This window comes from Nothobranchius furzeri, chromosome 7, assembly GCF_043380555.1.
Source record: "Nothobranchius furzeri strain GRZ-AD chromosome 7, NfurGRZ-RIMD1, whole genome shotgun sequence".
Taxonomy (NCBI): domain Eukaryota; kingdom Metazoa; phylum Chordata; class Actinopteri; order Cyprinodontiformes; family Nothobranchiidae; genus Nothobranchius; species Nothobranchius furzeri.
The window spans coordinates 28,883,229-28,899,905 of record NC_091747.1 but is presented as its reverse complement, the minus strand read 5'-3'; the positions used below and the strand labels follow the sequence as shown (position 1 = coordinate 28,899,905).

The 16,677-nt window shown below is 46.3% G+C and overlaps 1 protein-coding gene across 1 annotated transcript; it reads left to right on the top strand.

Moving 5' to 3' along the window:
* The first annotated feature begins 10,333 nt into the window (after nucleotides 1-10,333).
* Nucleotides 10,334-15,034, top strand: LOC139070554 (mucin-1-like). Its single transcript, XM_070553015.1, has 2 exons — nucleotides 10,334-13,623; nucleotides 14,068-15,034. The coding sequence occupies exon 2, from the start codon at nucleotides 14,299-14,301 to the stop codon at nucleotides 14,938-14,940; it is 642 nt and encodes a 213-aa protein (XP_070409116.1). The 5' UTR covers nucleotides 10,334-13,623; nucleotides 14,068-14,298; the 3' UTR covers nucleotides 14,941-15,034.
* The last annotated feature ends 1,643 nt before the right edge of the window (nucleotides 15,035-16,677 follow it).

Sequence of the window (16,677 nt, the reverse complement as noted above, 5' to 3'; positions counted from 1 at the left end):
CAGTCTTACTGTGAGACCGGGTTGACGCGTCACGCTTGTGCGTAATCATATGCGCTGTCTGAGCTGAAGACGATGTGAGATTCTGGGACTCTCCTCAGACGCCACATTGGAGACAGGAACAAGCACTATTCAGCCAAAGTTTCATCATCAGGGAACATTTTCTAAGTGACAAGTCTCTCTGAGAGACCGGGTTTGGAAAACTCTTGCTTCAGTCGGAGGAATCTTCCCGCATGCGCTCTGGTTCAGCAATGCACTCCAAGCCCCTCTCCACATCTTCAGCTTGCTGTGCACCTTATGTACGCGCTGACAGTGAGCTGTGCTGAGTGGTGTCCAGCTCAGATGTTCAGAAGTAAATCTTTTTTTGAGTGATTTAGCTACATCTGCGATGTGCGAAATGAATAGTGTCAGTTCGTCTGCATGCATCGGGGTAATTCTTTCTATTCTTTCTCCGTCAAAATAAACGGCCAAATACGGGAACTGTCCGGTCAACAAAACACAAGCCCTGCTTTTAACTGTTTTGTTTTCTTGTGAAAATTGTTACAAATTTAACTTAACACCAGAGCCAGGCGCACTGCGCCGTTGTCTCTGTCACTGTAAATGAGGGAAAAACAAAATGATCGGATCCTTTTCTGACCTTCCCCACCTACAAAGTTTAATTACAACAATCAAACGTGACAGAGCCTGGATTTGTATTCTAAACAGTCTAAACATGTTTTAAAAAGAAGCATATGACAAAAGTGGCACCTGCTCAGTAAAACCACCAACAGGGTGAAAAATATCAAAATATTGTAGGCAGAGACAGGCTACAACTTCTGGATCCATTTTATATAAATTGTTTTATTGATTATCTTCTTATGAAAGATAACTTTGACGTACACGAGCGACCGGTACCGGCTGCTGTCACCTGTTGTGAGCAGCGCTCTGCTGTCTGAGGGTAATAATAATAATAATAATACATTTTATTTCAAAGCACATTTCAGGACACCCAAGGTCACTTTACAGAAAACATGTAATAAAATACAATAAAACAATAATAAAACCCAAACAAGAAAAAACAAAGAGAGAAACAGTTCAATAAAATCAGAGGTTGTAGGCAGATTTAAACATGTGTGTTTTGAGTTTTGATTGGAAAAGGGTAAAACTGTTGATGTTCCTGATGTCTGGGGGAAGTGAGTTCCAGAGACGGGGAGCAGAGCGGCTGAAAGCTCTGCTCCCCATGGTAGCGAGACGGGCAGAAGGAACTGCAAGATGGATGGAAGAAGATGATCTGAGTGAACGGGATGGGGTGTGAATACTTATATGGTCTGAGATATATGGAGGAGAGAGGTTGTGGATAGCTTTGAAGGTATGGAGGAGAATTTTGAAGATGGACCTGAATTTAACTGGGAGCCAGTGAAGCTGCTGGAGAGCCAGGGTGATGTGGTGAAAGGAAGGGGTTCTGGTGATAATACGGGCTGCTGAATTCTGGACCATTTGCAGTTTATGAAGGAGTTTTTTGGGGAGACCATAAAGAAGTGAATTGCAATAGTCGATACGGGAGGTGACGAGGCTGTGGACGAGAATGGCGGCAGTGTGAGGGGTCAGTGAGGGACGGAGACGGTTAATGGAACGTAGATGGAAGTATGCTGACCGAATTAAGTTATTAATGTGAGCTTGAAAAGAAAGTGAGCTGTCAAGAATGACACCCAGACTCTTGACGTGAGGGGATGGGGAGACTATGGCGCTGTCAATAGTTAAAGAAAAGCTGTCAGATGTTGAGAGGGTGGAGTTAGTGCCAACTAGAAGAAGTTCAGTTTTATTGCCGTTGAGTTTGAGGAAATTAGAGGTGAACCATGATTTGATTTCAGAGAGGCAGAGTGTAAGGGAGGATGGTGGGAGAGTTGAGTTGGGCTTACTGGAAATGTAGAGCTGGGTGTCATCCGCAAAGCAGTGAAACTGGATATTGAATTTGCGGAAGATTTTGCCGATAGGGAGGAGGTATACTATGAAGAGGAGGGGCCCCAGGACAGAGCCCTGGGGCACACCTGACTTGACTGGGGAGGGTTCTGAGGTAAAGGATTTTAACTGGATGAACTGAGTGCGGCCAGTAAGGTAAGATTGAAACCAGCTGAGGGGGGTGTGAGTGATACCTAAGGAAGAGAGTCTATTGAGGAGGATGGGATGAGAAATGGTGTCAAAGGCCGCACTCAGATCGAGAAGAATGAGAATAGAGATTAAACCAGAATAAGCAGCAATGAGTAGGTCGTTAGTGATCTTGATGAGAGCTGTTTCTGTGCTGTGGTGGGGACGGAAACCAGACTGAAACTGTTCATAAAGGTTATTGCGGGTGAGATGGGAATGGAGCTGAGATGCAACAGTTTTCTCTAGGACTTTGGAAATGAAGGGAAGATGGGAAATGGGACGCAGGTTATTGAAATCATTGGGATCTAAACCAGGTTTTTTTGGAATAGGGCTGAAGCGGATTTGAATAGGGATGGGACCGTACCAGAGGATAGTGAGGAATGAATAATGGCCGTTATAAAAGGGAGCAGAGAAGAAAGGCAGGATTTAACTAAAACTGTTGGAATAGGGTCCAGTTGACAGGTGGAAGGTTTGGATTTGGTGATGTAATCTAATATTTCTGAGGGATGGGGAAGTTCAAAGGAGGAGAACTGAATGGTGGGTTCAAATAAATCAGGAGAGGGAGGGGAGGAATGAGGTAAAGAGAGATGGATTCTATTGACCTTATCATTAAAAAACTGAAGGAGAGAGTTACAGGTTTCTGAAGAGTAAAAATGGATGGGTAAGGAGTCAGGAGGCTAAAAAATGCTCTTCATGATGGAAAATAATGCCTTAGTGTTGCTGGAGTTGGACGAGATGAGACCGGAGTAATACTGAGATTTGGCATGGGAGATGGAGTCCTTGTAGAGAGAAATCTGAGCAGAATATAAGTCTTTATGGATGGTGAGACCGGTTTTCTTGTAGAGTCTTTCAAGCCTCCGGTTGGTAGCTTTCAAGGAGCGTAGGGCAGGGGTGAACCATGGAGCAGACCGAGTAAAATATACAGAGCGGGATTTGATGGGAGCAAATGAATTAAGGATAGAAACCAGACCGTTATTGTACTGAATGACAAGATCATCGGGAGTAGAGGACAAATTAGGGGTCAAGGTGGCAAAACTGGAGGACAGGGAGGCTAGATCAATGTCCTTAATATTACGAAAAGAAATGATACGTGGTGACTTGATGATGGAGAGACGGAGGGGAACAGAAAAGGAGATGAGGAAGTGGTCCGTGAAAGGGAGTGGGTCAGCTGTACAGTTGGAGGGGGTCAGGCCGGAGCAGCAGATTAAATCCAGGGTGTGACCTTTAATGTGAGTGGGAAAATTGGCATATTGATGAAAACTGAGGCTGTCCAAAGATGAGAAGCCTTTGCTGAGGGGGAGGGCCATATTGTCCATATTAATATTAAAGTCACCAAGTAGAATTACATTTGGGGAAAGGGAGGACAGATGGGATAAAAGAGCAGAGAGTTCATTTAAAAACTCAGAGCTGAACTTGGGGGGACGATAAACAGTGACAATTATTGTGGGGGTCGGGCCGGAGAGTTGACAGGCGAGGCATTCCAGAGTGGTGAGAGGAGGAAGGTTTACGGGAAGGACCTTCCAAGTCTCGCGATAGAGTATCGCGAGACCACCGCCGCGGCCCGACCCACGGGGTTTGGAGAGGTAAACAAATCCGGGAGGAGTACTGTCATTGAGTTGTGAGAAATCACTGGGTTGTTGCCATGTTTCGTTCAGACAAAGAAAGTCTAGCTTATGGTCACTGATGGTATCTTGGAGGAGATGTCCTTTACCAGAGAGGGAGCGAATGTTGAGAAGACCAAAATTAGCATTGCGGAAGTCCCTGGCGACAGGAGCATTAGCCCGACTAGCCAGCCGGGCTAACACGCTGGAGTCGGCAGCTCGGCAGGTATTCCTGGGTAGCCGCCGGCTAGTCGTGGACCAGAAGGAGGGTATTCCCTTGGAGCCGTCGAGATGGAGGTTCCGCCGGGACCCCCAATGGATATACCGACGGCGAGGCTGGAAGGTGATGCTGGGGAAGAGGCACAGAGCTGGTGGTGGAGATCCGGAGTAGTGAAAGCGGAGGTTGCAGAGCTCCGCCGCCGAGTACCGGAGAAGGCCATCCACGGACAGAAGAATGAGCGACAGGATGATCCAGGCCAGTGCGAGGCACAGAGAAATCCTGCTGGACCACATTATGGAGTGGAGCAGGGAGATGGTGATGTGGAACCAGAACGCAAGCTGAGCAGGTAGGTGAAAATGAGTTTTCACCGACACAGGGATGTGACTCGGCTAAAAAAGAAGAAAAAAAAACACAAAAAGTTTGTTTGCCAGCGAGCAGCGGCAGCGAGACGCGCCAGCGTTCACTCAACCGGAACCGGAAGTTTAGGACTACATTGAGTCTAAATTGAGACTACACCGGGTAGGCCCCGCCCACAATGCCGCGGCTGCTGCTGTGTTTTCTTTACTGTGGGAAATGGGCAATAATGGCTCTTTGATGGGAACAGGTTGCCGACCCCTGGTTTAGCGTGACGTCTGATATATATATATATATATATATATATATATATATATATATATATATATATATATATACATACACATAGCCATGCCCTGATGTGGGGCTGGGGGGTGCGTCAACATGGTCGGGACATAGAAGGGGGTGTGCAGCTAAATAAGTTTGGGAACCACTGCTCTATGGTATCATACTGCATGCCAGCGCCGAAAAATGCTAGTTGGCCGTGCATATCAGCCTTGGTGGAGCTTGTGCATAATAATATGTCTGATTTTACTCATCCAGCAGGCCTTGTGCCAGATCATGATTTTCGGGTGGTGGTGAGAGGAGCTGTTGTGAATGTGGAAAAAGATCTAGACAGAATAGTTCGGGAAGCTAAGATTAATGAGCAACAGAAAGCCCTTCTCAGGCAGGAGCTGAAAACATTTAACTTTGCAAAAAATAAAAAATATTGTGGGTTGTTCACAGGTGAGCCATGTGTAATCAGAGCTACCCTTCCCCCACGAGTACCTCAATATCCAATACGAATGCTCCCCAGTTTGGCGGTACACTGTTCAGGCTCCTCCCTGGCGGTAAGGAATTTCTTGTTTCCTGTTTTGCACTACGTGTAGCTGTTTGGTGTTTGTGGCTTGCTAAAACTGATTTAACTTCTCTGATTTAATTTCTCTGTACTAGGATATCTCTGAGTTATTGTAGCACATAAGCATGCTAAAACACACATTTTCTGTTGTTCCACCTAGCTTTTAAGGAACCATTTGAGTTCGCACGCAGTTAATTTGGTGTTGAACAGTTTGCTTGTCCAGTTAGCTTAGCCTGAGCATAGCTATGGCTACTTCTGTCTCTGCTTCTCCGTGGCTACTTCTGTCTCTGCTTCTCCGTCTCCTATCTCTTGCGCTCTGTGTCAGATGTTTAGTTACTCCTCTGCCTCCTTTAGTGATAATGTTACGTGTAATAAATGTAGCATTTTTGTAGCTTTGGAGGCGAAGGTGTCGGAATTGGAGGCCCGGCTCTGCGCTGTTGAAAAGCCCGTAAACAGCCATAGCTACTTAGCTAGCACGGGGCTAACTAGGTCAGAACCACCCCGTAGCGGTCCTCCAGCAGAACCCGAGCAGCCGGGACCTCAGGCCGGCTGGGTGACGGTACGCAGGAAGCATAGAACTCAGCCCGTGGGCCACCACCAACCCGTCCACGTTTCTAACAGATTTTCCCTGCTCAGTGACGCACCCACTGACAAGCCGACTCTCATCATTGGCAGCTCCATAGTCAGAAACGTGGCATTAGAGACTCCAGCAACCATAGTTAAATGTTTACCTGGGGCCAGAGCGAGCGACATTAAATCTTACCTGAAACTGCTGGCTAAGGATAATCATAAATACAGTAAGATTGTTATTCACGCTGGTGGTAATGACACCCAGTTACGCCAATCGGAGGTCACTAAAATTAATGTTTGTTTGGTGTGTAAGTTTGCCAAAACAATGTCAGACTAATTTTCTCTGGCCCCCTGCCTGATCGGACCAGTGACAAAATGTTTAGCCGCGTGCTGTCCTTCAACTGCTGGTTGTCTAAGTGGTGTCCTGAAAACAACGTGGGCTACATTGATAATTGGAAAACTTTTTGGGGAAAACCTGGCCTGATGCGAAGAGACAGCATCCATCCCACTTTGGATGGAGCAGCTCTTCTTTCTAGGAACATGGCCAGTTTTATTAGTCCTCCATGACAACCCAGGGTCCAGACCAGGAAGCAGAGCCGTAGTTTAACACACCCCTCTGCAGCTTCTGTACTGTTACCCACCCATTACCCCATTGAGACAGTGTCCTGCCCACGGCCAAAATCACACAGATTAAATATCAGGCTTAATAAAGTGAATCATGGAAATCTCATAAATATTAGAACAAATTCAACTGAGCAGAAAATTAGAAAAATTAAATGTGGGTTATTCAACATTAGATATATTTTTTCTAAGACTTTGTTAGTTAATGACTTGATTTGTGATAATCAGATTTCTTTGCTCTCTCTCTCAGAATCCTGGCTGCAGCAAGAGGACTATGTTAGTTTAAACGAGTCGACTCTTTCTAATTATTTAAATCATCATATTGCTCGAAGTACAGGGCGAGGAGGAGGAGTAGCAACCATTTTTCATTCTGACTTATTAATCAATCCCTTACCAATTAATATCTACAGTTCGTTCGAACATCTTATTCTTAGTTTTCCTAATTCAGATTGCAAAACTGTAAAACCACTCTTGTTTGTAGTTTTATATTGTCCACCAGGCCCTTACTCTGAGTTTTTGGATCAGATCTCTGATTTTTTATCTGATTTGGTGCTAAATACTGATAAGGTCATTATAGTGGGGGATTTTAACATTCATGTGGATATTGAAAATGATAGCCTCAATGTAGCCTTTAGTAATATCTTGACTCAATTGGTTTTACTCAAAGAATACATAGCTCCACCCACTCCTGCCATCATACATTGGACCTTGAGCTGACTTATAGCATAGAGTGTGAGGAAATAACGATCTTTCCACATAATCCAGTCCTCTCGGACCACTTTCTGATGAGTTTTTTATAACTGAGTTCTTGAGACATGAAAGTAAATTTCACTATAGTCGGTCTCTATCTGACAACACTGTTGCATCTTTTAAATCAACTGTTCTATCTTTACTATCCTCAGCATCTCAGAGGAATGTAGCAGAGGGCAATATTTTCATTTCTAGCCCCTCACAAATTGATGCCTTAGTTCATAATGTTACTTCCTCTTTACGTGTGGCATTAGATGATGTTGCCCATTTAAAAAAGAAGGTAATTAGGGACAGGAAGTTGGCTCCCTGGTTTAATTTTCATTTACAAGCTTTAAAACAAAACTCTAGAAAATTGGAGAGAACATGGAGCTCTACGCACCATGAGGAGGCCTACCTATCCTGGAAAAATAGTCTTGTGCTTTATAAAAATAAACTTCGACAAACCAGAACTGCTTATTTCTCAGCGTTAATTGAGGAGGATAAGAATAATCCTAAATTTCTTTTCAGTACAGTTGCCAAACTTACACAGAATCATAGCTCTGAACCATCTACTCCGTTAGCCCACAGCAGTAACGACTTTATGGGATTTTTCACAAGTAAAATTAATTTTATTAGAAACAAAATCTTTAGCATCCTCCCTAATGCGATTTCTTCTTCCTCAGTAAGTGAGGCAGCATCAGAGGTAACTGTAGAACATTGTCTGGGTTTGAACAGTTTTGATCCAGTTGAGCTTTCAGAGTTATCAAAAATATTAGCTTCATCTATACCGTCCACTTGCATTTTAGATCAAATCCCAACCAAATTATTTAAAGATGCATTTCTTTTTGTTACTGCTCCCATTCTAGATATAATCAATCTGTCCTTAGTAAATGGATAAGTACCACAGGATTTTAAGGTTTCTGTAATCAAACCGTCACTTAAGAAGCCTTCTCTGGATCCAGATGACCCAATAAACTATAGACCAATATCTAACGTTCCATTTTTATCCAAAGTCCTGGAGAAAATAGTGGCCATCCAAGTATGTGAGCATTTAAACACTAATGATCTGTTTGAGCAATTTCAGTCTAGTTTTAGAGAGTATCACAGCACAAAAACTGCCTCAGTGAGAGTTACAAATGATATTCCCATGGCCTCAGATAAGAATCTTGTGTCTGTTCTAGTCTTGTTAGATCTCAGTGCTGCCTTTGACACAGTAGATCACAATGCTCTTTTGGAAAGGCTTGAACATGTTGTAGGGATCAAAGGAACGGCGAATTGGAGAATTACGAGCGGTGGAATATGACTTTGCATATCGAGAACGAGATTTGCGATTTAGAGAAAAATTGGGTGCATAATTCTCTGCTAATGAGGTGGGGTAAGTCTGACTCCTGTTTCAGGATCCAAGCTCAGCCAACAACTAAAATAGCTGTTAAAAATGGGAAGAATATCTATAATCCATATGAGCTGGTGGGGTTTTATAGATAATCATGGGTTTCCTCACTGGTGGCTATGGAAATTTAAATAATTTTGTCATGTGGAATTCAGAAGATTTTCCTTCATTGGGAATAGGGTGGAGTTACTATGCTAATTCAAAAGGCCCCAGAGCTTGTTTCTGCCTGTACTTACACAAAGTAGGTTTGTAACCTATAAAACATGGAGTATGCACAGCTTCACGCAATCTCTGCATTATAAATCAAAGACTAACGAGAAATGTTCTCAGCTGTTTTGTTATCACATCCCACCTTCAACATGCCCACTTTCTGCCATAAATGGTCAATGCAAAGTGCCTTGTGGATCTCATGCATATACATAAGCCAGCTCGTTGCAGCGCTTCACCATTAACGATGGCAACCACGGATCAAGGAAGTGCTATTTAACCGAAGCAGAAATTGAGGTACTTGTGGGTGAGGTGAGGAAATGAAAGGAAGTATTTTTGCAAAACAAATAAGAGAAAATCCACAGGGTGGCACAGCATTGCTGAAGTCGTTAATTCTGTGAGTTCTTCAGAGAGATCTGCGGTGGATATAAAAAAATGATTCAATCAGGACTCAATCCCCAGACTCCCAAGTGAGAGTCATGCACGCTAACCAGTCAGCCAAAGGGACATCTCCTTGTCTGAGTAGCCAGGACGCATGATCAATTGAGTCACAGTGATAGGACGCTCACACTGTCACAGACGCATGATGTTCTGTCTCAATCTGCCCCCCTGCTGATGTTCAGCATTCTGTATTCTAGCTTCAGGCTGTGTGTGTGTGTGTGTGTGTGTGTGTGTGTGTGTGTGTGTGTGTGTGTGTGTGTGTGTGTGTGTGTGTGTGTGTGTGTGTGTGTGTGTGTGTGTGTGCATGCAACAACCTATGAAACAAAAACATGAGGCCCTTTCTGACTGTAGGAACCTTTTTTGGTTCCTAGAACCTTTCCAGGAACCAGCCCCCTTTTGTGCACGTTCGGACAGATAGGAACTAGGAACTTTTTCCCATAGTTCCTAGAACCAATTTAGCTCCTACTCTGAGGCTGGAACTTTCTGGAAGCAGGTTTTTGACTGAAGAAACTGACCCCGAAAAACGGTTTAAGCTTCAGCTTAAACCGTTTCTGGGGGTGGAAGTTGCAGTGACTGTGCGGCAAGATAAGTCTGCGGTGATGGGGGTCATGTGTAATGTACCGAATGATGTGGCAGTGGAGGATTTGTTGCGAGATTTGAGAGGGGGCAATGTGATGGCCGTGAGGCGTTTGGGTTTTAACAAGCGGGGTACGACCCCCTTGCTGTTGACGTTTGGGGAGGGTGAGTTGCCGGCTCGGGTTATGTTGGGATATGTGAATTATTCGGTCAGGGCATTTGAGTGGGCTCCCCTACGATGCTTTTGTTGCCAGCGGTTTGGGCATGTGGCGAGGGCATGCGGAGCGTGAGACATGTAAACGATGCGAGGGGGGCACGATGGTCGGGCATCACTTTTGGAGGATGGTGTGTGCCAGCTGGGGGATGTGGAGATGTGCCAGGTGTGCGGCCCTCTCAGACATGTTGAGGTCAGTGGCGGAGGTTCACGTTGCCAGGAAACGAGTTCGGCCAAGGAGAACAATGGTTCCATGGTGGACGGAGACATGTGATGAGGCTAGCCAGGCCCGGAATAGGGCATTTCGGCGTCTGAAGAAGCACCCTGTTGACTCCTATGCTTTGGATTATCGGAGATTGAGGGCGGTGGCATGGAGGGTGATTAAGATAGTGAAGGGGTCGGGATGGAGGGTTTTCTGTGCCCGAATGGGGACACGGACGACCATGGGGATGCTGTGGCGAATGGTGCATCGGATGACGGGGGCTCGGGTGCAACAGAGGATTCTGGTACTTAGTGGTGGGAATGTGACGGCAGTAAGAGACAAGGAAAAGGCAGGTTTGCTGGTGTCTCATTTTCAAAGGGTCCATAGCTCATCTAATGTTACCTTGGCGGACCGTGCATATTGGGAGACTATGTTGGCAGGTGATGTGATCGACTTACGGGGTGACAGGGTGGAGAATGGCACTTACAACCAGATTTTTAGCATGGGGGAGATGGAAAGGGCAAATGGGAAAGGCAGGGACACTTGCCCGGGGCGGGACGTCTAGGTTACCCACTGCTGCAACATGCATGGGGGCTTTTTGTGGAGGAGCTGCTGGCAGAGATGAATTTGGTGTGGGGGTTGGGGCAGCTGCCTGCTGAGTGGAAACACTCAGTGGTTCTTCCTTTTCTGAAACCAGGGAAGCCTCCAGGAGATCCGGGGTCCTACCGACTTATCGCTTTGACGTCAGTCCTGTGCAAGGTGATGGAGCATATGGTGACCAATAGATTGGTTCATTTCCTGGAAGGTGGTGGGTACTTTGTGCCTCATCAGTGTGGCTTTCGGTTGGAGTGCTCAACGATGGACGCTGTCACGCCTCTGGACTTGGATGTGAGGAAGGCCCTGTCCAATAAGGAGGTGGTGGTAGCGATGTTCTTGGATATAGAAAAGGCATATGACATGATGTAGCGAGAGGGTCTGTTAAAGGCCCTTCACGGGGCTGGGAAGAGGGGCAGTATGCTGAGGTGGATTGGGAATTTCCTGAGTGACAGGATTTGCAGGTGAGGGTGGGATCGTCCCTGTCTAGGTCTGTGGTCGTGGAGAATGGGGTCCCTCAGGGTAGTGTCATTAGTCCAGTTCTTTTTAATGTTTTAATTGATGTATGTGTGGCGCCGAGGGCACTTGTCAGGATGACCCTCATGCGCTCTGGAGGAAAAGTAACACTGAGGAGGCCGATGTCCAGTGCAGACCCAAGTGTATTTTACTTACATTTTACAAAATTTAAATCTAGGCAGCCCAAATCCATGCCTGCTGCTCCATCCATCACCCTTCCAACAAACACAGAGCTGTGTTTATAACAGGTGTGACTCATTGGACCAATCCTAAAACCAGACACAGGTGTAACGGAATCAAAGTGATGTAACTAACCAAAGTTGTATTTTAATACACTGTTAGTAGTTCACTTTTATAAACAGAAGAATAGGCTGTTTTTATCATCAGGGAGTTTAATTAAACACTCTGTATTGACTTTGAGACAATAAAAGAGAGAGAGATGGGATCGTTTGAGAATCTTTAATTTCTGAATTATAAATTCTAAACAATCTACCAGGACTACTCTGTGATGGATGAGAATGGATTCGGATGTTGTGTTGGTGCGTGTGTGTGTGTGTGTGGGTCTGGTTCAGATTCTCTAGGATGACGTAATCGAATCTGGTCGTCTTTGTTATGACTAGATATCACGAGGCTTATAAAGTGATGACATGAGCCGCTATTTTGCCGTGTACGTACCCAGTGGGGTCTCCCAAGTAGATCAGGAATTGCCAGGTCTGGAAACCTCGGATGTACGATGGAGCTGTCGGTGCAGCGGTCACAACGTTTCAAAACCCGTCTGGAGGGTCGGCCTGGTACGATTCAGCAGCGTCAGCAGTTGCTCTTATTTTGAAAGGACGTCGTCTGGTTGTTAAACGACGAAAATCTCCCGTTTCACAGTTCTTAGTTTAAAGAAAACGCATCCGGCCAGGCTGCGCTTGTCTTTAGGATGATGGTGAATAGAACTGAAGTCAAAATGGAACTGACTTAAAATGGCGTTGCCTTGTTTTATATCTCTGAATTGTTGATAAGTTTCAGTAAAGTAGATTGGACACTTGAAGTCAACACCAGATTCTCCTGCGGCAGCCGAAAGCTCTGATTGGTTGGAACAATGTGTCATGCATTTCTATGGAGATGAGGATCAGTATGTCTGCACCGTAGTCCTGGTTTCATTAAACATAATTCATGACATATTTATTTCACAGATCATTCACTTGATTATTGTTGATCAACATCTGTTTTGCTTAATAATTTTAATCACAAATAAAGTACTTTGATTAGGTAAAGCTTCTTCTTCTCCTTCGGACTCTTCTCCTGGCTGGCTCGCCATATTATGTAACGGAATCAAAGTGATGTAACTAACCAAAGTTGTATTTTAATACACTGTTAGTAGTTCACTTTTATAAACAGAAGAATAGGCTGTTTTTATCATCAGGGAGTTTAATTAAACACTCTGTATTGACTTTGAGACAATAAAAGAGAGAGAGATGGGATCGTTTGAGAATCTTTAATTTCTGAATTATAAATTCTAAACAATCTACCAGGACTACTCTGTGATGGATGAGAATGGATTCGGATGTTGTGTTGGTGCGTGTGTGTGTGTGTGTGGGTCTGGTTCAGATTCTCTAGGATGACGTAATCGAATCTGGTCGTCTTTGTTATGACTAGATATCACGAGGCTTATAAAGTGATGACATGAGCCGCTATTTTGCCGTGTACGTACCCAGTGGGGTCTCCCAAGTAGATCAGGAATTGCCAGGTCTGGAAACCTCGGATGTACGATGGAGCTGTCGGTGCAGCGGTCACAACGTTTCAAAACCCGTCTGGAGGGTCGGCCCGGTACGATTCAGCAGCGTCAGCAGTTGCTCTTATTTTGAAAGGACGTCGTCTGGTTGTTAAACGACGAAAATCTCCCGTTTCACAGTTCTTAGTTTAAAGAAAACGCATCCGGCCAGGCTGCGCTTGTCTTTAGGATGATGGTGAATAGAACTGAAGTCAAAATGGAACTGACTTAAAATGGCGTTGCCTTGTTTTATATCTCTGAATTGTTGATAAGTTTCAGTAAAGTAGATTGGACACTTGAAGTCAACACCAGATTCTCCTGCGGCAGCCGAAAGCTCTGATTGGTTGGAACAATGTGTCATGCATTTCTATGGAGATGAGGATCAGTATGTCTGCACCGTAGTCCTGGTTTCATTAAACATAATTCATGACATATTTATTTCACAGATCATTCACTTGATTATTGTTGATCAACATCTGTTTTGCTTAATAATTTTAATCACAAATAAAGTACTTTGATTAGGTAAAGCTTCTTCTTCTCCTTCGGACTCTTCTCCTGGAATGTAAACAGTCTGAGGAACAACCCGACCTTGGTTTTTCTACACGGTGTTATTGTGCCCAGGGGCCAGCTGTATGGAGTTGAAAACCATGAACTTCATAACCTTACACAGGTAAACACAAAAATGCAATCCTTCCTTATTCTAAAATTATCCTTACATCCTCATCTCTAAGATCTCTTTAAATAATTACAATACAAAAACAGAAACATTTTTAATTAATCCTAAAAGCATTCAATGAAACTAATCTGCCTTCCTAGAGCAATTTCACAGGTCACCCCTCCCATTCCTCCTGAAAGGAATGCCCCGGAATGTCACGATCTGCCCCTGCCCGCCTGACTGTGTTCCTCTCCTGCCATGATTACCCTTATTGTTCTCACCTGTCCCTCGTTTACCTGCCAGTGTTTCCCTAATTACCCCTCTGTATTTATACCACCTGTTTTGCCCCTGTCCTTTGTCAGTTCATTGTTGTTGCTGTTTGCTGGTGTTCCTGTTCATCCCATCCTGCCATTAAACCATTTTTACTTTTACCGAAGCCTGCATTTTTCCTCCGTTCAGCTCAACCACACATGGTCCATCATCTCCACCTCCTACACCATGACAGAATGAACTGACCAACCTGGACCCGTGGTGAGCATTTCTACATCTCCCTGGAGGATTAATTTTTGTTACTTTTTCTCCTTTAGCGGAGGGAGATTCTGGACTCAGTGTGTTCGGCGCATCCTACTCGTTCCCGGGGTGGTCGAATTCCTTCTCCTCTCCTGCTTTCTGCCCCGTCCCGTTCTTCTCATGGAAGCTGTGGATCCTGGAGCTTCGAAAGAGTTACACCCCCTACGCACGCCATCGTTCTCTGGGGTGGTAGGGCTGGTCTCCCCGCTCTTCTCCTGCTTCCCTGCACCCAAGCCTCTGCCGGAGATCCAGCGAATCGTGCCCTGCACCTGCTCTGACCGGCTGTCGAGTGCCTGCCGCCGATCCTGGTTTTCTGGCGTTGCTCCTGCTGTTCGTCCACTTCCTGGTCCACGCTGTGGGGCTTATGCCTGCAGGTCTTGTACTGCTGCAGTCCCTGCTGGGTCCCACGCCTGCTCCAGCAGTTCTCTGCCTGGGTCCCACGCCTGCTCCAGCAGTTCTCTGCCTGGGTCCCACGCCTGCTCCAGAAGTTCTCTGCCTGGGCCCCACGCCTGCTCCAGCAGTTCTCTGCCTGGGCCCCACACCTGCTCCAGCAGTTCTCTGCCTGGGCCCCACGCCTGCTCCAGCAGTTCTCTGCCTGGGCCCCACGCCTGCTCCAGCAGTTCTCTGCCTGGGCCCCACACCTGCTCCAGCAGTTCTCTGCCTGGGCCCCACGCCTGCTCCAGCAGTTCTCTGCCTGGGCCCCACGCCTGCTCAAGTCCCTGTTCCAGTCCAGTCTTCGAGTCCCCGTCTCCTGTTGTATAGCCTTGTGGGCGTCTGGTATCCGCCCTTAAGGGGGGGTACTGTCACGATCTGCCCCTGCCCGCCTGACTGTGTTCCTCTCCTGCCATGATTACCCTTATTGTTCTCACCTGTCCCTCGTTTACCTGCCAGTGTTTCCCTAATTAGCCCTCTGTATTTATACCACCTGTTTTGCCCCTGTCCTTTGTCAGTTCATTGTTGTTGCTGTTTGCTGGTGTTCCTGTTCATCCCATCCTGCCATTAAACCATTTCTACTTTTACCGAAGCCTGCATTTTTCCTCCGTTCAGCTCAACCACACATGGTCCATCATCTCCACCTCCTACACCATGACACGGAACCTTCTTTAGGTGCTCCAGCTCCCCAAGGACTCTCCAGAAGCACAAAGGAAACAGGTAAGTACAAACACTTAATCATTTACCACTTTAAATCATCAATATTCATACCAACTCTTCTTCTTACAGGTCCAAACGCTTCACCCTTTTTAAATAAACATTAAATCAATTGTTATTGAGCCTGGTTTCATTTATCCTACAACCATAGCAAAAGCCTGTGTAATGGACTTGCTACATTACAGTATGTTTGGCTCGTTGAGTGTCAGAACGGGTAGATCCGTGTATGCTAATGACGGAGCCTTTTGGGGAAGGGGGCAGAACCTACCCCATGTGTTCCGTAAGATGCAAGACAATTTGGATGGGGTTGAGAGGTGGGCGAGGTGTTGGGGTATTAAGCTGTCTGATAATAAAACACGGTACATGATGTTTGCTCTCCGGAGTTCGTCACCGGAGGAGGGGCTGAGGTTGGGATCACAGAGACTGGAGAGGGTGACCTCGTGTAAGTATCTGGGCAAGTGGATGGATGAACGGTTGACATGGAGGGTTCATGTGATGAATCAGGTGAACTAAAGTGCTGAACGTCATGCAGTGCTCGGCTGGGACGGACTGGGGAGCAAATAGGTCCACCCTGCTGATGGTTTGCAGGGATGTGGTGCAGTCTATCCTGGATTATGGATTCTTTGTGTATGGCTCTGCAGCCCCCTCGACCTTGCGGAGGCTGGATGTGGTGCAGGCAGCTGCGTTGAGAGTGTGTAGTGGGGCCTTTCATACGACATCTGCGCTGGTGCTTCAGGTGGAGGTAGGAGAAATGCCCCTGGAGTATCGTCGGGACAAGCTGGGGCTACGATACCTGATGAGGGTACGAGGCATGGGGGATGCGGCTGTGGCATCGGGTTTGCTGGAGGAACAGTGGGAGTTTGGCGGCCGGAATGGGTGGGGAGGCTTTTTGGAAAGACTCAGGGGACAGGTGGGTAGGTTGGGTCTCCTGGGCTGGCTAGTGGTTTCCCATTTGGTCGGGCCGGAAGTTTCCGCCGTGGCAGTTGCCCGACCCAGAGGTGGATATGACTCTCTTGGGGCAGGGCAGGGGAAGAGGTCAGGCAGAGGTGGTAGAGGAGTACTTGAAGACAGGGTGGTCATCGTATGTGCCGATATACACGGATGGCTCTAGGGACCCTGAGAGTGGCAGGGCTGGAGTGGGATTTGTGGTTCCTAGCATGGGGCATGTGTTTGATGACCACAGTTTGGTGTTCACGTCGGAGGTGGTGGCTATGCTGTGCACCTTGTGGTGGATGGGGGAACGTGAGCCAAAGAGGGCGGTCGTGTGTTCCGACTCAGCGGCAGCGTTGAGTGCGCTGGCGGATTTGAGATCGGGCTCTAGGCTGGATCTTCTGGTCTCGGTACACCAGT